Source organism: Ovis aries, chromosome 22, assembly GCF_016772045.2.
Source record: "Ovis aries strain OAR_USU_Benz2616 breed Rambouillet chromosome 22, ARS-UI_Ramb_v3.0, whole genome shotgun sequence".
Classification (NCBI taxonomy): Eukaryota; Metazoa; Chordata; class Mammalia; order Artiodactyla; family Bovidae; genus Ovis; species Ovis aries.
In genome coordinates, this window is record NC_056075.1 from 34,121,444 (window position 1) to 34,144,576 (window position 23,133).

The 23,133-nt window shown below is 40.5% G+C and overlaps 1 protein-coding gene and 1 long non-coding RNA gene across 3 annotated transcripts in view; one reads left to right on the forward strand and one right to left on the reverse strand.

Moving 5' to 3' along the window:
• The first annotated feature begins 328 nt into the window (after positions 1–328).
• Positions 329–17,796, forward strand: LOC132658416 (uncharacterized). The gene is made up of 3 exons (XR_009598045.1): positions 329–426; positions 12,094–12,259; positions 12,810–17,796. It is a non-coding gene; the product is annotated as an uncharacterized LOC132658416 (long non-coding RNA).
• CCDC186 (coiled-coil domain containing 186) overlaps positions 15,361–23,133 on the reverse strand; it is a 40,255-nt gene continuing 32,482 nt past the window's right edge. The window contains exons 14-16 of one of the 2 annotated variants that reach the window (XM_027960636.3): positions 21,572–21,782; positions 19,861–20,080; positions 15,361–19,180 (exon numbers count right to left, since the gene is read on the reverse strand). In XM_027960636.3, coding sequence (XP_027816437.1) covers positions 19,097–19,180; positions 19,861–20,080; positions 21,572–21,782 — 515 coding nt within the window. In that variant the 3' untranslated portion in view covers positions 15,361–19,096. Of the gene's footprint in view, positions 19,181–19,860; positions 20,096–21,571; positions 21,783–23,133 lie in introns of both variants that reach the window. The other variant, XM_060404722.1, reaches the window with a different exon arrangement.

The window sequence follows — 23,133 nt, forward strand, 5'->3', positions numbered from 1 at the left end:
GGGTAGCCTTTCCCTTCTCCAGGGGATCTTCCCAACTCAGGGATTGAACCCAAGTCTCCTGCATTTCAGGAGGATTCTTTACCAGCTGAGCCACAAGGGAAGCCCAAGGTGGCCCAGGAGACAAGCTCTATTCTGGGCAGGACACGCCCCCTGCCAAAAGGGCTAGAAACGCCTGTGTTATGCTGCGGCAGGAGGGGGGCCCAAGGAAGGACACAGCTGACTTTCCCAGCAGGCAGAGATCAGGTGCGACCTGGTTAAAATAGTAACTGCTGAAAGTGACAGCGACATAATCCATGCGTGCAGCAGTCACCATCTGAGTGCTCCAGCCACATTCTGGCTGAGGACCGCCCTGGATCATTTTGTATCCTGCCTGGCTCCAGGACTAAAACCTAAGTGCTTTGAGACTTTGCATTCCTGTTCTTTAAGGTAAGTGCTAAACATTAAGTTGTGTGCTGCAGTCCTTGGGGCCGCAAAGAGTCGCACACAACTTAGCGACTGAAAAACAAAAACATTAACTAGATTCCTTAAAAACGTGCCTCTGTCTTCAGTATCGTCTTTGTAGCTTTCGGGATGATCATTAGATTGTTATCAATATATGCACAACTGGCAAAGATGCCGACCATGCCAATAAAGGCCAATCTCAGAATCTCTGATCTTTATGAGGAGTGGGGGAGTCGGCATGCCACCCAGGCTGTGGCATAGGGGTGACAACGAGGGTTGGGAAATGGGTGAATTTGTAGACCAGTAGGCTCTAAGTAAAGCAGCTCCTCCCTCTGTTCCAATGGCCTTTGAAGTAAAGGCAAAACTAAACCGACTGGTCCCCAAGCATGACAAAATGAGGCACAGGAAGCCCCAGGCGGTGGGTAATTGTTCATCTAAACAGCCACCACGGAGGATGTACTGCTGGTTCCCGATGCAGCACAACAGTCCTCTATTCAAGACTTTATTAAGGAAAACCGTATTTTACACTCCCCATTGAAGCCACTTTGGAAATGTCTAAGAATACTTCAGCATTATGACCAAAGCTCAAGAAACGCACCCCACTACTAAAGCAAATATGATCCTACATTAAATGAAAATAGCTCCCTGAAAAAAAAATTCCCTGCAGGTCAAGCCAGGAACCACTTAGAAGGAGAAAGAAGAAATGAGTGCGGTTTTCCTTCCTAGGGTGAAAACCACAGAGAAGGTTACTGGCAGCAGGGATCAGCCTCTCCGTGGGCTGCGAGGGACCCCATGCAAAAGGAGGAGAAACTGGCCATACACCTGGATTGGGGGGCGGGGAGGGGAGCGGCAAGGGCCCTGCTAGAGATGGGGCTGGGGCTCTGGAAAGAAAAGAAGAAAAAAGAAGAAAAGAAGAAAAGAAGGCCTGGGCCATGGGAAATCCTCAAGTGATGAGGATTTGGGAAGTGAATGGGGACCCACAGCAGTGAGCAAAGTGTATGGAAGGGGGGCAGTTTCCGGCTCATTCCCCACCCCCAGGGCATCTTTCAAAGCTCTGTCCAGACACCTGCCAACAGATGAGCCAGCCTAGAAATGAGGCTGTCCGAGGCTTCTCCCCTCTACAATGCCTTCCACCTCCAGCCGCCCCTGACCATGGACAGGCATTCTGCTCCCTCCCTGGGCTTCCTTCGATTCACAGCTGGCTGCGCTTCCAATAACCCTTGATAGACAGCGAGAGGAAGGGAACTTCCAGCCCTCGGCTTGGCTCACATGGGCGAGGGCAGTAGGGTTCCTTCAAAGAAGGGAATGATTGTCTTGACTTAACTTGGAAGCCCCTGAACTTCATGTGCCCTTAATTTGAAAGCTGGATTTCTCTCTTACTTTCTTCCCAAAGCTGAGAAACAAATCCTTTTGCTGGAAAGCTCCAGCCCTGGAGGGAGCCTATGGCCGCTGCAGCAATCACTTGCAGGAGGAAGGGCACAATGGGTAGAAAAAAAAAAATGCTCTGGCAATATCTCAGCTGACACCAGAAGCTAGGAGCTCCTCAGTAAGAAAGCACTGCCCAAGCGGGACGCGGAGGCCCTGAACAGATCTGGGACACATTGAGGCTTTAACTGATGGTGGCTTAGGTCACAGGTGGGCTTCCCAGGTGGCACTAGTGCTAAAGAACCCACCTGCCAATGCAGGGGATGTGAGAGTCGCAGGTTTGATCCCGGGGTTGGGAAGATCCCCTGGAGAAGGGAATGGCTATCCACTGCAGTATTCTTGCCTGGAGAATCCCATGGACAGAGGAGCCTGGTGGCCTACAGTCCATGGGGTCGCAGAGTAGGACACGACTGAAGCAGTCCTCTTAACACAAGTAGGGCACAGACAGAGGAGAGTGGGCTGCACCCAGGGACACACTCCTGGGAGCCACCTCCAAACCCCCTCCACTGTCACCTGGACAAGGCATCCTTTCACACTGCGAGGTCTCCATCCTGTCTCTTTATCACATACCCTGCTGCCATTTCAGCTGGCCCTGTGCCAACCCCCAGTCACATCTGTCGTGTGGAAATAGGAGAGGAGGACTTGATTCCTAAACCAAGGGCCTCAGCTAACCTTTGCCTTTCCTCCAGAAATTGGAACAATTAATTGAATGGTTATAAATGATAGGAGAAAGTTTTGTAACTCTTAGTAATCTATGTTGAATATAATAAAATTCTGAGTCATAAAGCAGAGGCCGCTGGATTTTTTCTTCACAGGGTGGTGACATGACATTAAAGCAGCACATTCTCCAAGAAAGCATTTCCTCTCTGCTTACAATGTTGCTTGATCAATCCCATCCTGAACTCTCTCCAGATAGAATATAACTGAGCCAGCGCTCAGAAATAAAACACAGTGCTTTCTAGCTCAGACTCAGAACCTTATTTTTAAAGGAAGAAAAAGAAAAGAAAGAAAATTTTAAAAAAGAAAAGGCCCATCGATGAACCATTCAAGTTTAAACTGTATTCTTGCCTGGAGAATCCCAGAGACAGAGGAGCCTGGTGGGCTGCCGCCTATGGGGTCGCACAGAGTTGGACATGACTGAAGTGATTTAGCAGCAGCAGCCTCTCAGACTTTGGAGTGTTAGAAACTACGCTCAGCAGCCAAAATGAATGATTTCTGAGATTAAAAAGTTAAAGGTTTTCATAGCAGTAGTGTTGCTGGCTCCTCCTGGGAGTGGGCAGGTTGAGAAATGGATCTGACCACAGAAAGGAAGCAAGACAGCTGGGCAGTGTATTGGGCTCATTCTCTCTAAAAAGTGTCTGCAGAGCGCTGCAGGAATGTTGCTTTTCTTCCAAATGTCCAGCTCTAGGAGACTCGACAATCTTTCAAAGGTTGGAAATTTTGGTATTTTCTTTTTAGGGATTTGGGCAACACACACACTAGGTTATGCTAGTACCAGCCATCCAGGGCCACAGACTCCTCTGGGCGGGGAAGGGGGTGAGTATGTGGAACCACAGGGGCTAAAAGTCCAAGTGACAGGAAAGGTCTCTCAGGATCCTTCAGACAGGGCTCCCTCCAGGAGATGAGGAAAGGGAGACGCGCACTTTTCCTAGTCTGTGATGATTGGCGGGTTTCATAACCTTCCTCTGCCACCTAGTGGCAGAGTCTACGTGTAAATTCCACAGAACTTTCTAGGGATTCCTATGTCAGGGAGGATTATCTGCAAGACTTTTATGAATTCACTTGTTTTACTCAATCAGTTTTCAAAACATCCTTCCTGGGGCTTATCAGAGAGGAGAGCAATGAGAATTGACTTCGGGTCTATGTTGCTGTGTGGGGTGATGACCACTTTGCCATGTGGACCATTTGCCTGAGAACTTGTACCAAGTGACAACTTTTTCCGTCATAATAATGTGATCCACAGCACAAAAGCTACATACACACATGCAAGCGTGCGTGCATGCACGCGCGCACACACACATACACACACACACACACACAATCCTTGCTCTCTTCATCACTGGAGACAAGGAGGTCCACCATAATTCTTTGACTAGCCTCTACCATATGTACTGCTTTGGGGATTCTTTTATAAGGATCAGGCCAATCTTTAATGACATCATGCTATTTACATGCCTGTAGTCTTTGCCTGGTGCCTATGACCTTGCATTGTTCTAAGCCTGGAAGAGCCATGTTCAGTCCAGGTGTTCTGAACTCTCAGCCATGACAATGGCTAACATTTATTCAGTGCTCATGCTGCGTGACAGAGTACATAGTGTAGACTCGTCATCTCATTTGAATCTCACACTAATACTGGAAGGAAGGTACCTACCCTCACCGTCATTGTTCCTATGAGGAAACTGAAGCATGAAAAGGTGTAGAGGTTGTTTGACATAAAACAAAAAATTCTGTAAAGCAATTATCCTTCAATTTAAAAATAAATAAATTGTTAAAAAATGATATAGAGGTTTGATCAACTGATCCAACCCATATGGTCAGATTCCGAAGTGTACATTCTTTTGCTATTTTGCCAAAACTGCCTTCACATTCCTATATCTCCACTGTTGGACTTTTTGATGATATGAAACACAGAGTTTTTCAAGTTGATCAAATTGCTTGATTAATAGTCCAAGCTCATCACTGTGCAAAATATAAGGTCTCAGCAGGAGACATAAGAGACTTGGGTTCGATCCTTGGGTCAGGAAGCTCCCCTGGAGGAGGTCACGGTAACCCACTCTAGTATTCTTACCTGGAGAATCTCATGGACAGAGGAGCCTGGAGGGCTATGATCCATTGGATCACAAAGAGTTGGACACGACTGAAGCTACTTAGTATGCAGCATAAAAAACCACAGCCTGATTCCAGGAGGTGGGTGCCATATTGGCAATGCATATCACATTATATCAAGGACTTCTTAGCACTGAAGCAGAGGCCTGGAAGCAAATTACACATGTGAAAAATTTGTAGCATATTTCAGACTAGCAAATCTCAGGGAAGATTTCCCGGAGCCATTTCAAAGGAAGACCTTGTAGACGGTGTGAAGGAATGAAACGAGCCCAGATCCAAAGTCAGATGCCGAGGCCGCCTATGCAGTCAAATGAATTCAGAACCTACTTTCATCAATTGCTAAACATCATTCTTTTGACAAAGCTAAAAAGGAAAATAAACATTGAAATTTAAAATCTCAAATAAAACGTGAGAGCAGAAAAAAACAGGCTTCAGTTTCCACACTTTCAGGCAAGCATAGAATGTCTTTAGTGCTTTGACATGAATGAAATCATTCAGTTTTGTGCTTTTCAATTTTTAAAGCCACTTGAAGTTTTAAGGCCAAGTGCCGCTAACTCTGTTAGATGGTCTTGTTGCCTCAGAGTGCTCCTAAATCTTTTAAAATTCATTTTCATTTAGAGAAAGGGCACTCTGCTGAGGATAGAGCAATGAGAAGAGTCAAAATTAGTAATATTAAAGGGAACAGACTCCAGAAAAACTGATACTCATGTCATTTGAGGTTGTCCAAAGTTTTTTTTTTTTTCAATTTTCCTTTTGAACAATGATGTACAGGGCAGTAACTGATCGCACCAATATGATTAATTTTGTTGATCTCTACTTGTGTATTTCTACCTTCGCTGCATCTTTTACAACAGGCATTTGATTCATGCCAATTATAAGATTAATTAATAATCTTGTTGTCAATATATTAATTAATAATCAATTAATAATGACATTTAATTATTTTAGTTAAATCCAACCAATCCATTCTGAAGGAGATCAGCCCTGGAATTTCTTTGGAAGGAATGATGCTAAAGCTGAAACTCCAGTACTTTGGCCACCTCATGCGCAGAGTTGACTCATTGGAAAAGACTCTGATGCTGGGAGGGATTGGGGGCAGGAGAAGACGGGGACGACAGAGGATGAGATGGCTGGATGGCATCACTGACTCGATGGATGTGAGTCTGAGTGAACTCCAGGAGTTGGTGATGGACAGGGAGGCCTGGCGTGCTGTGATTCATGGGGTCGCAAAGAGTTGGACACGACTGAGCGACTGAACTGAACTGAACTGAATTACATTTTTATTAAATTAAATGTTAAGTTTAAAATAATATTTAAATAATAATTAACAATTAATAATATATTAATTAATGTAAGAAATGTCAATAAGGGAATCCAGTGGTTAAGACTCTGTGCTTTCACTGCTAGGACCTAGGCTCGATCCCTGGGTGGGGAACTAAGATCCTGCAAGCTACCTGACCAAAAAACAGAAAAAGAGAGTAAAGAAATGTCAATAAGTCAGAAACTGGCAACCAGCTGTACTTGGCCTTGAAATCTTGGGTCTATTTGGGCCATATCTTTATTTTACAATATATGATAGAATTTTACATATTGTAACCCTTTCACATCCAATAACTCTGAACTCCAACAGTTTTTACCTTGGCTGTTGGCAAATCAATCAACCAAAGTAGTTAATGTAAAAACATTTTTTAATACATTGTTAGATTTTTAGCAAAATGTCTGCCAAGGAAACTTTTCAGTACAGAAAACAAATATTTTTAGAATATAAATACATATTTATAAGTAGAAGATATATTTTAAAATATAAGGTGAGGGATTCCCTGGCAATTCAGTGGGTAGGACTTGGGCTTTCACTGCCAGGTTCCATTCCTGGTTGTAAAACTAAGATCCCACAAGCCATGCAGCGTGGCCAAATATACGTATAATTTGAAGCAGTCCCAAAACAAAAAATGTGTTGTTTTCTACTACACATTAAAATGCAATGACAAAGCTCTGCTTCCTTGCAACTAAAATGTGGCCAGATACCAAAGGCAGTCCATGGCCAGGACACTTCTTTGTCTTTCCTGAAGTCAGCGTCTTCTCGCATATCCTGCTAGAGAAAGTTGGCAAAGAATGTGTATCTTTCCTAGATATTCTATCCCACTGGCAAAAAATACATGCCATTTTTGTAAATTATAACAATCCAAGAATGCCATACTCTTTCTCAATGACCTGCAGAGCAAATTGTACCTCGGGCTGCACAAATTAATCTGAATTACCCAAGGAAAATGTGACCAGTACAGAGATCTATTGAGATATTGTTTATATGCCTGTGTTAATTTTTCTTTGACATTGTGTAATTTGGTTTTGCAACTGCTTAGATAAATAGTAGTTAAGAGAACGCTGAATAATTTATAATTCATTCACTTATTTGATAAGTGGTGACTGCATTCTTTAAGTGCTGGGCTATGCCAGGGCTAAGGATTCTGGCAACTAGGACTCTGGTATCCTTGCTGAGAGCAAAAGCTCGACAGTCATCTCGTCTGAATACCACCAGTTGCCCCAGAAGTAATTTATAATGATTTCCAGACTTATTTTTCCAAATGAAATGTCTATTGTCTACAGCCTGGGTGTTGGGCTTCCCTGGTGTCTCGGCAGTAAAGAATCCTCTTGCAATGCAGGAGATGCAGGTTAGATGCCAGGGGGGGGAAGATCCCCTGGAGGAAGGCAGGGCAACCCACTCCAGTATTCTTGCCTGGAGAATCCCATGGACAGAGGAGCCTGGAGGGTTATGGTCCATCGGGTCACAAAGAGTCGGACACGACTGTAGTGAATGAGCACGCAGAGGTAGGTTCCTCCTCCAGACTTTTAGGGGCCAGGCATAATGAAAGAACATCATGGCTTTGAGGAGCCATACAACTGGCCAGTGGGTACATGAAAAGGTGCTCAACCTCACTGATCATCAGGGAAATGCAAATCAAAACAACAATGAGCTATCAACTCACACCTGTTAGAAGGGCTTTTATGAAAAGGAGAAGTGTTGGCAAGGATGTACTGCATGAAAGGGACCCATTTTACACTGTTGGTGAACATGTAAATTGGTGCAGCTACTATGGAAAACAGTATGGAAGTTCCTTAAAAAATTAGAAGTAGACCTACCATAGGATCCAGCAATCCCATTTCCAGGTACATAGCCAAAGGAAATGAAATTGGCATTCCATGTTCACGGCAGCAATAGTCACAAAGCTGAGATATGGAAGTGACCTAAATATCCATCAACAGATGAATGGATTAAAAAATGTAGCGCTTATATTCAATGGAATGTTATTCAACATTAAAAAAGAAAGAAGTTTTTTCAGGTCATCTGATGTCCTTCACTCTCACTTTCAGCAGTAGTCTGGGTCTAGTCAGGAGAGAGAAACAATGCAATAGGTTAAGCAAATTTTAAATACAAAGAATTACTAACTATGAGAAAAGACTTACTATAAGATATGAGGAAATTCTATATGGTACCTTTGGCTGATGGAGAAAACCCAAGAAAACACAAACTTGGCAGGGGTTCAGACCTCGTTGCAGAAAGTGTGGTCCAGCCCACTGGGCAACAGAGGTGTTGGCTGGTTTGGCCAGCAGGGAGATGATCCGGATGGTTTGGCAAACAATAGGCAGGAGTGCCAGCAGGGGGGCAGGCGGTCAGCAATCAGCAGTGTGGCCCTGCAGTGGCTTCTTTGTACGACTCTCTGGACCACATGTAACTGCCTGTATCCCTGCAGGGGCTTTGCCTTCCATGCTGAGAAGGCTATGGAAAGGTCATCAGGTGCTGCAGAGTTGCAGAGGGATAGCTGGGGCAGGCTCACTAGATGTCCTCTCACTCACAAGGCTGATACTCAGCCCCTTCCAGCAATTTCTAGAAGGTTCTTCCTCCTGTAATGTGCTTCCATTGCCCTCTGCTAAGGAAGCTTAACACCATGCTCACTTTGAAGGAGAAATGGTTAAAGGAATTCCCCTGTTGGTCACAAGGCAGATATTTCACATTACATTTGGACCTGAGAGGCAATAATTCAATAACCCACATACTTTCCATCTTCAGAGCTTCCTTAGTTTATTTGGTGCTTGGAACAGAATATGTAGAAACATAAAGTACTGGTATCAACTGTGATTCAGGCACCATCAGGGTCATCAGTGCCTCTGGAGCAAGGAAAAGCCTGGCAAAGTGTGACCTCAGGCAGATCACTTCCTCCCATGGGCCTTTCCCCTCATCTTATGAATGGCTGGATTGGATCTGTGATTTTCAAATACCAGACTCCACTGAGGGGAGAAAAATAAATAGAGCTTTTCACAGTACTAAACTCATGCAATTTAAAATTTAAATCTTTCAGCCTCTTTTGAAAACTGTTAAAGCTTCCTCTTTCATGAAATTATGGTGATAAATGGCAATTCTTTTTGACCCTTGTTTAGCAGAATAAAAGTCTGCAAGCTCAAAATTTTGTTTCTGAAATGTTATTAGCCTGTGGGACCTGAAAGTCTGTTCGCCCTAAGCCTAGATGCTCTCTCAAGCCTTTGTCCATCTCTCAGAGCTGTGGTCCACATGGCAATGCAGTCTTTGCTTCTCATCATCCAACTCTAAAACGGGCAGAATAAAATCTAACAAAGGTGCTTTCTCCAGCAGCACGTGTAACAAATTTGGGCCCATCACAGAACTCATGTGGCCCCTACACAGTGATGACTCGTGAATAAGTAAAGCATTTCAATTTTTAAGATATTTTGTAAACCCCAGGGCAACCACTAAGACATTTTACAAAGAGGATTAACTCCTAAGCCAATAATGGAGATATAATTGAATTGTACAAGATAATCCAAAAGCAGGCAGAAAATCTAGAAAATGATGGAGAATTTATTTTACATGTGTATCTGGCTTAGCTTAAGGATTGAATCTTAGTGGCTGCAAACACAACCTGAGTTCTATCAAAACACACCTTGAGGGATTTCCCTGGTGGTCCAGTGGTTAAGAATTCACCTGGCAGGGGATGCAGTTTCCATCCCTGGTCGAGGAACCAAGATCCCACTAAGCCTGTGAGCAGCAACTACTAAGCCTGGCAACTAGAGAAAAGGAAAAGCCCTTACTCTGCAACAAAGACCCAGCACAGCCTAAATGATTAATTAAAAAATAAAATGTAAAATGTTTAAACATACACACACTGACTCAGGAGCCGTGCTTGAGTTACCTAGATTGCTTTGAAAAGCACTACAGAACCTAAATGAAATATTGACGATGGAGCTTTCTTAAACTCAGAGAATGAGTGCCAACCTTGTGGCAGGAGTGGGCACATGGTTAGTTGCCAGCACCTGTCTGCCTTCCTGTCTTCAATGGCACACCATTGCCTGGTGTTAAGCTGGGGTGGCTGAAATCGGAGCCCTGATTAAACCCCCTGACCAAGGACTAAAGCAGGCAAGTGCTGCCAACACCTTCCTTGGGCTGGTATTAGTGAAATTCCAAGCCCTGTAGTGCTTTTCCTCCCTTTTCTTCCTCCTTCCTAGCAAAGGTGAAACACCCACAGTTCGTCCACAGTAGAACCTGGCCTTTAGCACAGAGTCTGTGTGACCATGTCAAAAACATCTCAAAGGTCCAGCCGTCTAAGCACTCTCCCTGCTGACACCTCAGTGGCTGTGCATGAGAGGATGGGCTTGGCTGGAAAATGAGTAAGTTCAAAAGGTAGCACCTGCGTCTTCTGCTCTCACTTATTTTATCTTTCTCATCTCTGCAATACACCTTTCTAGATATAAGGCCATCAGGCAATTGCAAAACAAGAATCAATACCACAGGTATGCCAAGTGTCTGGCTAAGAATCCACCTAATAATGCAGTCCACCTCCAATGAGCCCTGTCTCAACGTTCTAAATGTGCCATCTAGTACAGCACTGTGTACATGGCAATCTCAGGGAAGCATTTACATTAAAAAAGTCTTTTTAAAAGAAAGTGTAGCGAGCCTCAGCGGAAGCCAGTGTTGAGTCTATGTATCTGATCAGAACTTTGCCTTTACATACAGACATAGTTGTATATTTAACAGTGCTTTTTCACTTTGTTGTAAAGGCTATTCTATTAAAGCAATAATCTTTATAATACAATTATATATACATCCTTCAACATTTTAATAATAGTATTTGTAAAAACAGGAATTATCCCTTTCTTTTTAAAGATTTAGCTTATCTGGCCACATCTCAGAGCTTCACAGTTTACACAGTTCTTCCGTATTCAGTGCCCAATTTAATCCTCAGAACAGCTCTGCAAAACACATTTTATCATCCCCATTTTACAGGTGAGAAAACTGAAGCTCAAAGAGGTTAAGTCATGTGTTTAAGGTTTCACAATCAGTGGCAGGGCAGGGTCATGCAAATCCGTGTCCAGATCATTTTACATCCCTCAGCGTTCTCCAGCTGCCTTAGATGAAGATGGGGCCGGAAAGGGAGGCTCCATTACAGTCACCAACAGGGCAGCAGGCAAAGATATACCCACAGGTAATTCAGAAGCTCAAGGAACTCAAAGTGCTGAAACAATTATAGTATCATCCATTAATTGAGTCCTCTGCAAAACCATTACTGAGGTTTCAGAGAACAAAATGACTGATTTTTCTACTTCTCTGCGGTTAGAGGAAGAGCTTAGTCAAAAGACAATCAGAAAGAGGAAGAAAAGAGGGGTGCCAAGTCTCCAGCGAAGAGTCTGCTAAACCACCCAAGCTCACACATCCATCTTCTTTAACAGTTGATTGGTCTTTTTGTTTAAACGATATTAATACAAAGAAAAAGAATCTAATTATGACTTCAACCCACTCACGGATATATTTGTGCTTTAACTGTGTTCCTTGTCATTTCAAAAGGAAAATACACATTTTTAACATGCAAAAGCAATATAGTACATTATATTTATTTCTGACCAGAGACACTAGGTCCTAAATGCTATCGGGCTAAGTAAGTACAGCATTGGGTAAACCCCTAGAAGACGTTAAGAACACCTTGCGTGGCAAACCATGCTCATATAGGAAACTATTTTCGTATGCTGACAAGTGTCCAAAACCAATCAGAGGGGCTTTTAACTTCATTGTTGGAGGGATCATGCAACCAGCTGTATCAGAACATGAGACTCAGTGCCCTCAAGCCATCTCTGCAGACCTCACCTTCACTTGAACTTGGTCCTTACCTCTACCCTACCCACCCCAAAATCTGATAAGGTCTCTGCTTCTCATTCCCACTACTCTATGACACCTATTGATATGTTAATGAGCATTTAAGGCAGAAAATTAACCTAGAAAAACATTTCAGTGTACTCTAATTGTTTCTTAGGATTGACCGGCTTTTTTTCTTTTTAGAGGGGAAGTTTTAATAGAATCAACTTTAAACTATATCATACATGAATTTATCCTTTTTAAAGGGGCTTCCCTGATAGCTCAGTTGGTAAAGAATCCACCTGCAGTGCAGGAGATCCCGGTTTGATTCCTGGGTCGGGAAGGTTCGCTCAAGAAACAACAGGCTACCCACTCCTGCATTCTTGGGCTTCCCTTGTGGCGCAGCTGGAAAAGAGTCCACCTGCAATGCAGGTAAGCCTGAGTTCGATCACTGGGTTGGGAAGATCCCCTGGAGAAGGGAAAGGCTACCCACTGCAGTATTCTGGCCTAGAGAACTCCATGGACATCCAAGGGGTCTCAAAGAGTCAGACACGACAGATTTTCACTTTCACTTCCATCCTTCAGTCCTTAAACCTGGCACCCCCTCCTCCATCCCCCCTCAACAATCAGACAAAGTAATTTCTTCTAGTGTTCAGTGTTTCCTATTCAGTGTTTAACTTTCTGGAAATCCTCTCCTTTTAAAAAAATAATAGATATATGTTAAGCTGTACATCTCTAGTCGAACTTACAAAAATGTACAAAATGACATCAGGAATCACTATGGAACATCCTCTGTAAACAGCCACGTTATGTGGGTCCTGCCTCCTGTGGCATACCATCCACAGCACAGACAAACATGATATGGAGCACTTCCACCATCAAAATACAATTTGACAAGGAACTGAATGTGACAAGGAATCTTGCTGAACTTTCTCATTTTTCCCTTTTATCTCTTCCTCACTTGACTGACTTGTAAAAAAAGCCTATCCAAGCAGAATTTGAAGGAAGTGATGAAGGTTGGAAACTCAAGAGACAGCCAAACCAGCTCTGGGCAAGTAGTGTTCTGGTTGTCGTTTTGGGTGTGTGTGAAGTTTTGTGTGGGAGATGGGAGTGTGGACAGAGACAAAAGGAAAAATTCTCTTCCGCTTTATCCTAAAGTTGTTACTGAAATGAAACTACACTGTGCCTGGAGGTAGAGTGCCATCTTTAAAAATCATCAGCAACATTTGCGCTTTAGAGGACGGACTTTGCAAACAAGTGACTCGGACTGACTTCTGAGACTTCAGGACACCTTTATGAGACTGTAATATTGGATCATCAAATTTCTCAGGAGGTATCTGGGGCTTGAGTGTGCGGAGCACCATCCTGCCTTGAAGCTTCCAAGCCTCTGCTTTTTTTGAAAGTTGGTGCCTTGGAGCTCAGAAAGCATTTAACCACATAAAAGTAAAGAAAAAAATGTAATAAATGTTACAGGCAAACAGAGCCTTCTAGCCCATAAATTTTGATGAGAGTTAGTCACTGTTTGAAAATACCATTTCTATAAGAAAGTGGATTCTGGATTCCAGTTAGGCAGCAAGCAAGAGACTGTTCTTGGCCTGTGAGTCCCAAGCAGGTTCTCCCTCCATCCTTCCAGGCTTGCCTGGATAACACAAAAATGACAAACACCACAAAAACATAAAATCCGGGAGAAGCTGGTTCGGAGCCCAAAGCAATAGCCAGCCCTTTAGCATGAACTCCTAGGGAGCTGGGTTTTACGGGGGTAGTTGGGATCTATTGGGGGCTCTGGTGGGAGGAGCTCAAAGTGTTTCTGTCGTGTTGGCGGGTACACTAGATCAACGGCAGCATTTGGTCAGACTTCATAAAAAAAGAACCTAAGAAATACCATGGCAGGCTTAACTGCTTTGGGACAAGTAACATGTAAGGATGCTGAAAACACATCTTGCCCTTGGGTCTTTAATTATTAAAAATAAACACACAGTGAAATGGATGATACGGAAAGCCATTCCAGTATTTAGTTTCCAAGTAAATGTAACTAAAAGTTGGCTAACTCTTTATTTCAATGAATCCTAAAATTTCAATAGAACTCTTTTCGCACTGGGTTAAATGGCAGAGATTCCTCTTTCAGATATAACATCCTACCTCTTCCCCTTTTTTCTGAAATGCAATATGGGTAGATCATCTGACTGGCTAGCAGCACAGCCTTCGGACAATTCAAAAGGCTGAAAATTCCTCTGAAATAGAATATGACTTAAGTGGGTGCTTCTTTTAAAAAATTAGAATCAAGTCTCCTAAATGTAATTTAGGAATTAATAGTGCATCTCTGCAGGAGCAGGGACATCTAGTCTGGTCACACTGTTCTCAGCATTAGCCCTGGTCAGCCAGAGGCATCCTCCCAAGTTGCTGGTCCTCTTGAAGAAGTGCGCACTCATCCTACACTCACTGATTGAAGCAGACTTAGTAAGAAAAAGCAGGACTTCCTGGGGGCACAGTGGATAAGGATTCGCCTGCTAGCGCAGAGGACACAGGTTCCATCCCTGGTCTGGGAAGGTTCCACAGGCAACTAAGAAGCAACTAAGCCCGTGCACCAGAGCTACCGAGCCAGCGTACCGCACCTACTAGAGCCGGTGCTCGGCAACGAGAGAAGCCACCAAGAGAAGGCCGTGCACTGCAATGAAGAGTAGGCCCTGCCCACTGCAACTAGAGAATGCCCGCATGCAGCAACAAAGACCCAGTGCAGCCGAAATATAAGTTTTTAAAAAAGAAATTTAAAAAAAAAGCAGGCTTGGATTCAAGTTCATTGGAATGGTCTTTTATAACTAACTGCAGGTCACACTGACCAGTTAAGAACAGTAAGCTATTCTCTTCCAAAAATTCACTCTTTTATATACTCCTTTCTCTTGCAAACAAATCTATAAGCCGCTGAAAACAGATTACTAAGTAAGTCAGCAAAGCTTCCTCAATTCTATTAATTGTACCTTTATTTTAAGGATCCTGATTTCAGGGGATTCTTTCCAATACGGAACTCTTTAAGGAATGCGGCATAATCTGTGTGTACCTGAACTGTCATGAGAAACGGAAAACAACACACCACGATGTGGAATATCCATTATACAGGTTACCTGTATGAAGCTCATGCCATTTCAATATCTTTTTATTGAACCGATTAGATCTTTATTATTAAACCTAGATAATTTGGGCAAGTAAGTTCCATAGTTTTGTGGAAAATCTGAATTTATTCCTGGCTTGTCAAGTTCAATGAGAAATTTTCATATAGGCAGCCTTTTACAAAAGGCCAGGTTTTGCTATCAATAATTTAGACAAAAATTTAAAATACAACTTGGCATTCGATTAGTTTACTATTGTTCACTGACTTGTAATTAGTAGAATAAAGACAAAAATGGAAAGCAAAAATTCTTATTAATCTGGTTTAAAAAGGAACATTTAAGCAATTTCAGTCTTGTGAAGTCTGGACAATCAGTCTGTTAGTAGTGGTATGTGTAAATAATCAAAGATGCCAGTAAAATACAACTTGGTAAACAGGCATTTCCTATTTAATAAGTACAGTATATACATAAAATTCTCTTGAAAAGCTTCATTTTATACAGAAAGATATTTACAAAATGAACAGTGTAATCAAACTAAAGATTATCTGTACAATACACACATATATATATGAACTTTGGAAGATAAACAAGTTTCATCATTGTCAAAATGGACAGCTATATGCATTTTAAAAAAGAATTTCATTTCAGAAGAAAATACATCTTTAATATACAATTATATTTTTCATTTATTTTCCTGAAAAATTCTGTTTGGATTCTCTGATTATCTTCTCTTGTTCAGTCTTGAAAATTTTTCAGGTTTCTAGTGCCACCAACCGGTATTAAACATGAACAATCTTAGTGTCAAAAAAGAAATCTTTCATTTTAAAAATAAGGTTATTGGAAGACAGACCACTGAATCCAGCATTCATAAGGCAAATTAACCATATGGAATACCATGATTGATACAAATATTTTCATCAGGGTAACATATACAACATTTACAGTACTAATAGTTTCCAGCGCTTTTTTTCTTCTACTGATAAATCCTCATCTGAAATTATATGTAAAAATCTTTAGAAAATAATATACTGCAAAACAATTTAGAAACAAACATGACACCATGATTAGAGTCATCTTTATGAGCATCAAGTGGACATTAATAATTTACTAAAATGGCAAAAATTAAGTGCCATTTTATGGTCACTGGATTTTTTTTTCCCCTTCTTAAAACAATAACTAAACATCAAACTGTGAAAAAAGTTAGGAAATGTGCAGAACCACCACAAAAACAATGATCTGCTCTCAGTGTATCTCAGCAAGGATTCATTTCCCAAAGCTTCATGCCAGAGTGAGACTTCTGGATCACCTACGTGCACAGTGCATTAAGCTACTGATAAGGGCTGGCTTTGGGCTGCAGAGACTCAAAGGCTGCCTCCCAGCGGTTTCCACTAGACCATAAGCTCCATGCTGACACGAATTGCCCTGTCTAGCCTGTCTACAGTATAATGTTGACACCCTGTATGGTGCCTGGCAATCAAGGGGTTTTCAATAAATGTGTTTATTATATGAATAAACAACATTTGTTGGTAGCCTGACAAAATTTAATTTCAAGATAAATTGCTTTAAATGGTTATGGATAGAAAGTTTAAAAAACAAACTGAAGTTTAAACTCATTCTACTGTTCACACCCACCATTTTCAATCCTTAGAGCTTAACAGGCTAAAGTCTGAAGTGGTACGGGAAAAAGGCAGTCACAGTAAGTATTCACTTTAAAATTAAAACCTAGTAAAAAGTGCATACTTACTGTGACTGCCTTTTTCCCATACCACTTCAGACTTTAGCCTGTTAAAAGTTAGCCTGTTTTAAAATTAAAACCTAGTAAAGTGCATATGTATGTATACATACACACAAAAATAATTTCCTCTTCAAAGAAATCAAAATAGTGCTAACAAGAACAGCCTTTGATGTGTTTAATTAATAATAAACAGACAAACCAAAATTTCTCCCAGAAGTCAAGTTTATCATTTATCTACACCATTTTCCTTTCCTGGACACCACATTCTTCTTTCCGTATATTGCCTTCTAAATGCTTAATCAGGATCTGTGGGTCAGTCTAGAGAGAGACCTGATAAATGCACCTTGCTGTACACACTTTTGCTCAGTCATGATCTATATACAAAAGGATATAGTAGAAACTAAAGAACAAAAGGAAAATAAACATTTTCTTCAAATTTTTCACAGTTCCTTACATTTATGGGGGGAGTAATAAGTCAATATATGGTTTATAATTGCATTCTTCTAAAACTGTTTAAACACTAAACGTCTTTAAATGAATGCTGGAACAAATGTTAATATTGGAATGTTTCATTTTCATATGCAATATATGTATGCAAAAATGTGTGCATGTACATATATATTTTTAAAGTGTACAGACATAGAATATTGTAGATCTGACCACTATTTGGTCTCCATTAACATATTTTATGTCCTGGAAGGAAAAAAACAAATACTGTAGTGTATGAACCTGTATCACATAAGAAGCTGTAAAAATTTAGTTACATTGACTAAACAGTCTTTGGGAGCATCAATACTATTATCAAAAACAACTAGGAAAATAATTCAGATGTGATTGCACTTACCCTCATTTCTTTATTTTGATAAATTATTACTGGTAAAAAGACACATTACGGTAAGACTAAAACTTACAGCTATTTTAAATATAAAGTGTTTCTGAACTTCTATTTCCATTTTGAAGTGAAAAGATTTTGTTTTTGGATGAAACCTATTAACTCAATATACAGAAAAAATAAGATGCTACAATGAATCATCTAACCTTTAGTAAATGATCTTTTTACACAATGGTAAGTCAATTAAAAAAAAAAAAAAGTTAAAAGACATTAAAGGGACATTGCCATCAAAAGCCCAGCCCAACTGGTAAAGCCATACAATTCTTTGAAGGCTTTTAATCCATCACCTCAATGCTTACTTCTCTTGAGAGGAAAAGAAGGGTGCAAAAATTCAAAACAAAAATGAAGTTTGCTGCAACATCTGTGTATATGCCAAGGTATCATTATAGAAATGATCTGAATATAATGAAATGTAGAAAATCACAGTGAGAAATTATGAGACATGAGAAAAAAGTTCAGTGACAGAAATACTGATACTGTGACCAGCAACACTTGAGTGCATATCTTAAATAAATATTGTAAAAATCCAACAGGATACATAAATTTGGCTCTAAAACTCCTTTGGTTACAAGGATGTAATTATTTATTGAAACACAGCACATTTAGGGGCTGTAAGATCACACCACTATAACATATAATTAAACTAACAGTAAAGAATGGTGCACAGATAAAATGGTTAACAGTGCCCTGTGCTGGATTCTCTTGGGAACTGGTTCTTCATAAGTATCTTATATTCATCTTTATACTTGATGTCAGTAAAACTAAAGTATTTCTGTTTCAAAGAATTCATTACTCATCTCTTGGTTCTAATGACTAATTCACTTCACATTTTAAAATATAGCTGAAGTCCACAGGAATTTTCAAATCATAGTTTATGTAACTAGAGATTTTAAAAAATGTAACAAATAACTCAAATCAAACCTGAAAACAATGTTCCTAGTACAAATAAGGAAACCTGAAAGAAGCATACAGTGCCGGTCCCTGCTAGTCACCAAGAGCAGCTTTCCTATCCGCTTCCATGAAGACCAAAGGATTTAAGAACTCACTGGCGTCCCTAACACACAAGCAAACGCTGTATCAGAATGTCAAAAACAAAGCTTTCTTCATTTCTTTAGTTTTATTCATGTTGGAGAAATAGCATATTACTGAATGATTAACACCTGTCCTTTCATGCATAATTTTAGAAAGTGAAATCATTTTTGACATTATATATTTTAAAGGGAAGAAATACGGAGAAGGGGTTTTCAAAAGCCCTTGTTGTAATGTTCAGCACTTCATATGACTATCAGCGAATTTAATTCAGTTGTTCAGATTCAGTGACAGGCTGTCACTGGACAAGAACAAGTTTCATCAGAGCTTACATTCTTACAGTATACACAGCAATGCATTTGTATTGTAAAAAGGTACTTTTTTATACAGATGGAGCAAAACAAACTTTTTACTGGCTGACACACGAAGGGAGGAGTTTCCCGCAGTGCTGGGCAGTGGCCCCTGCTCCTTGTGCGGCTTTCGTCTGCTCACTGAGGAAGAGCTTTGTGTTAGGCTTTCTTCGTCCTCTGTTCTAGTTCATGCTGGTGTTTAATAAGACGTTCTATTTCTGTTCCAAGCGTTTGCAGATTTTCCTTTAACAGTTGGAAAAAGAGGGAAAAGAAAACAGAACTACTGAGTGTAATAAGTAAAAAGATTCGATTCGAACTGTTTTCCCCTAAATTTTGAACTAAACAGTGATACACAGTCGTATCTGCCACGTGAGATAAACTTTGCACATACATGTTTTCAGTGCAGCAATCCTGCATACTTCAGAATCATACTTAATCTTTTTACTAAAGCTATAGCAAATTTTAGTGTATAAAAGTATTATCAGATTAAAACAAAAATTTTTTTAACCCATTACTAACCATTAACGCCCAAACAGCACAAACAGAATAGCTGGGTCAGATAACAGCTGCAAAAAATAAAATATAGCTGGAAAATACATTAGAAAATAAATACCTCAATCTTAATGCCTCAGTAATCAATTATAACTATTGTAATATATGTTAAAGACTTTCCATTGCAAAGTAAATGACTCATCTTAGGGAGTCTATCCAATAGCTATACTCATTTTTTTTTGCTATATCTTTCTTTCCTTGTTAATTTTAAAAATTACATTTTTCAATAAGAGAAAAACATAAAATTTCATCTATGGAAACAATGGCTAAACTTCCTTACAGAAACAGTCCATCCATGTGTTAGACTGAATAAGAGAGGTACCATTTCTGCCATGTTTCTTGGTTGGTAAGTGAATGAGAAATACAAATACCTTCAAAGTAATATTTTTTAGCAATGTATCCTCCAAAACAGCCTGTAGTTTCCGGTTGATCTCCAAAGACAGTTCCAATGTTAATCCAGTATCGGCTGGATGGGACGTGTACAAAGACGCCATGATGCCACCCCGCCTACTTAAATGCACTTTGTTAAAATCAGATGCCTCTGAAGAAAGTGTGCCTGATTCTTCTCGTAAAATGTAACTCTGAATTATTCTGTAAAATAAAACACTATGACAATTACGTCCCTGCAGAATTTATAAACACTGCAATTTTCAAGAGTGAGCTAATCATAAGTGTAAAGATGATGCATGAAATAATTACATATTAGGTTAATAACAGAACTGTATTAGAACATAGGGGCTTCTCAGGTGGCGCTAGTGGTAAAGAACCAGCCTGCCAATGAGACATAAAAGACTCGGGTTCAATCCCTGGGTTGGGAAGATCCTCTGGAGAGGGCATAGAAACCCACTCCAGTTTCTTGCCTAGAGAATCCTGTGGACAGAGGAGCCTGGCAGGCTACATACAGTCTATAGGGTCGCAAAGAGTCAGACATGACTGAAGCAACTCAGCAAGTATTACAAAATAAGGGAATTTTTCTTCTTCAGATGGCTTCTCAAATGATCCCATTTTTGTTAAAACATGGTGTTTAGATTTAAGATATATAAACATGGCTCTATTTTTTTCCTTATGTAAATCAAAATATGTGAACAATTTATTGTTCCAGTTTCAGTTAATATTTTCTATTTTCTTGTCACTAAACTTAAAACTTGTGTTGTCTTCTTCTTTTAAAAGTCATGAGCAGGGATGTCCCCGGTGGTCTGGTGGCTAAGATTCAATGCTCCCAATGTAGGGGGGCACAGGTTCAATCCCTGGTAGAGGAACTAGATCCCACACGCTGCAACAGAGACCCAGCACAGACAAACATAAAGAAATACAAATAAATGTGTGGGAAAAAAAGAAGAATGGCTTTGGTAACTTAAACAAAAATTTTTTAAATAAAACTCATGGGCAAATTTTTCCCTAAATCTATAATACCTCACTGTGTCCTGCTCAATAGGAATGATAATCCACAACCCCATTATCTCTTAGAACCACCATCTTGAAAATTAGAAGCTAAGCAGAGCACAATCTGTTTTTAAGTTCAAAGTTATTCTAGTAAAAAAATCAACACCTACAGAACTCTATATCACCTTAAAGGAAAAACCTATGCTTGCTTTCATTTCTGTATTCCCAAAACCTAGAACAAAAATACATGACCCATAAGACTGAGAACTAAATGATCATAGTTTAAAAAAAATTTTTGAAAGAAAGGCTCTTGAAATAATTAAATTTGAACTCAGTAACTTTATCGTATGAATAATGGTATTTTGAACACAGATCCCAGTACCATAATAACACAAACTTCGGGACTTCCCTTTGGTTCAGTGGTTAGGAATCCACCTGCCAACTATAGAGGACCTAGGTTCAATCCCTGGTCTGGGAGGATTTCATGTGCCGAGGGGCAACTAAGCCCGTGCGCCACAACTATGGAGCCTGCGTGCCCTAGAGCCTGCGGTCTGCAACAAGAGAATCCTCCACAGTGAGGAGCCAAAGTACCACAACCAGAGTAGCCACGGCTCACCACACCTAGAGAAAGCTGGCATGCGACAACAGAAACCCAGCTCAGCCATAAACAAAGGAACAGAAATGAAAAAGAATACATACTTTGTTTTTTTCCTAATTTCTTCCACCAGCTGTTTGATGTGATCCTCCATAAATTCTATCTTCTCATTTTTCCGGGCATGTGCTTTCTGCAGCCTTACTATCCTCTCAATCAGCATGGCCTTGTCTACTTCTGGGAAGTTATCTACAGCTACTGACGACCCAGTATTTTCTGGAGATCGGTCTTCTGCACTGCTTCGAGCATTGAGGGACCCTTAAGACCAAAATAAATAAATAAATAAATAAATAAATAACTTATTGTACTTAGTCTGGAGTCAACTCTAATTTCAGGCATTATTTCTTCTATCATTTTCAAATATTCAATCTAACAGCGTTGGGCACAGAACTCAAGTCATACCTGACCATATCTAACCTGAGTTCTTGTTTTTGAATAGACTGATGATAGAATAAAGGGTCTAGTATGTTTCTAAAAACAGAAATAGGAAGTGGCAATAGAGAAATGAGAAACTCAAGACACCAAAGTTAAACAGAGACACACAGAAAGAGGAAAAAGTCATAAGACAGAATATAACCAGTAGGGTAAGCTCTGGAGCTAGCCCTCCTAGTAGCTTTGTGACTTTGGACTCTATCACAGTCACATCATTTAAAACTGGGAACCATAATATGATCTGCCTCATTGGACTGCTATCCTCATTTAAATGAGTTAGTACATCATACCGTAAGCAATAACTAAATGGTAGCTATTTCTTTTTACCAATATCCGTTGAGAAGAATTTCTAATCTCTTTTAATACTACAAAGACGTATTTTTTTCCAATCTCATTTTATAGGTTTAAGTAATATTATCTTATCCAAGGTTATACACTAGTAAATGGTAGAGCTGGGATCTAAATACCTATGTGTAATCTCAAACCCATGTTCTTTCTACTATACAATTTTTCCACTATTATAAGAGTTATTGATGTTTTTCCCCTACTGTGCAACTCCTAGGAGGCAGTGAAAATGTTGTGGCATGCAGCTTCTAGAGTTTGAGTTCTGTCACTATGGATTTGGGGAAAGTCAGGACTGAGTCTTCTCCAACACCACAGTTCAAAAGTATCAATTCTTCGGCGCTCAGCTTTCTTTATAGTCTAACCCTCACATTCATACATGACTACTGGAAAAACCATACCTTTGACTAGACAGACCTTTGTTGGCAAAGTAATGTCTCTGTTTTCTAATATGCTGTCTAAGCTGGTCATTAGCTTTTCTTCCAAGGAACAAATGTCTTTTAATTTCATGGCTGCAGTCAACCAGTCCATCCTAAAGGAAATCAGTCCTGAATATTCATTGGAAGGACTGATGCTGAAGCTGAAACTCCAATACTTTGGCCACCTGATGCAAAGAACTGAGTCACTGGAAAAGACCTTGCTGCTGGGAAAGAGTGAAGGTGGGAGGAGAAGGGGACGACAGAGGATGAGATAGTTGGATGGCATCACCGACTCAATGGACAACTTTGAGTAAATTCCGGGAGTTGGTGATGGACAGGGAGGCCTGGCGTGCTGCAGTCCATGGGGTCACAAAGAGTTGGACACAACTGAGTGACTGAACTGAACTGATGGAACC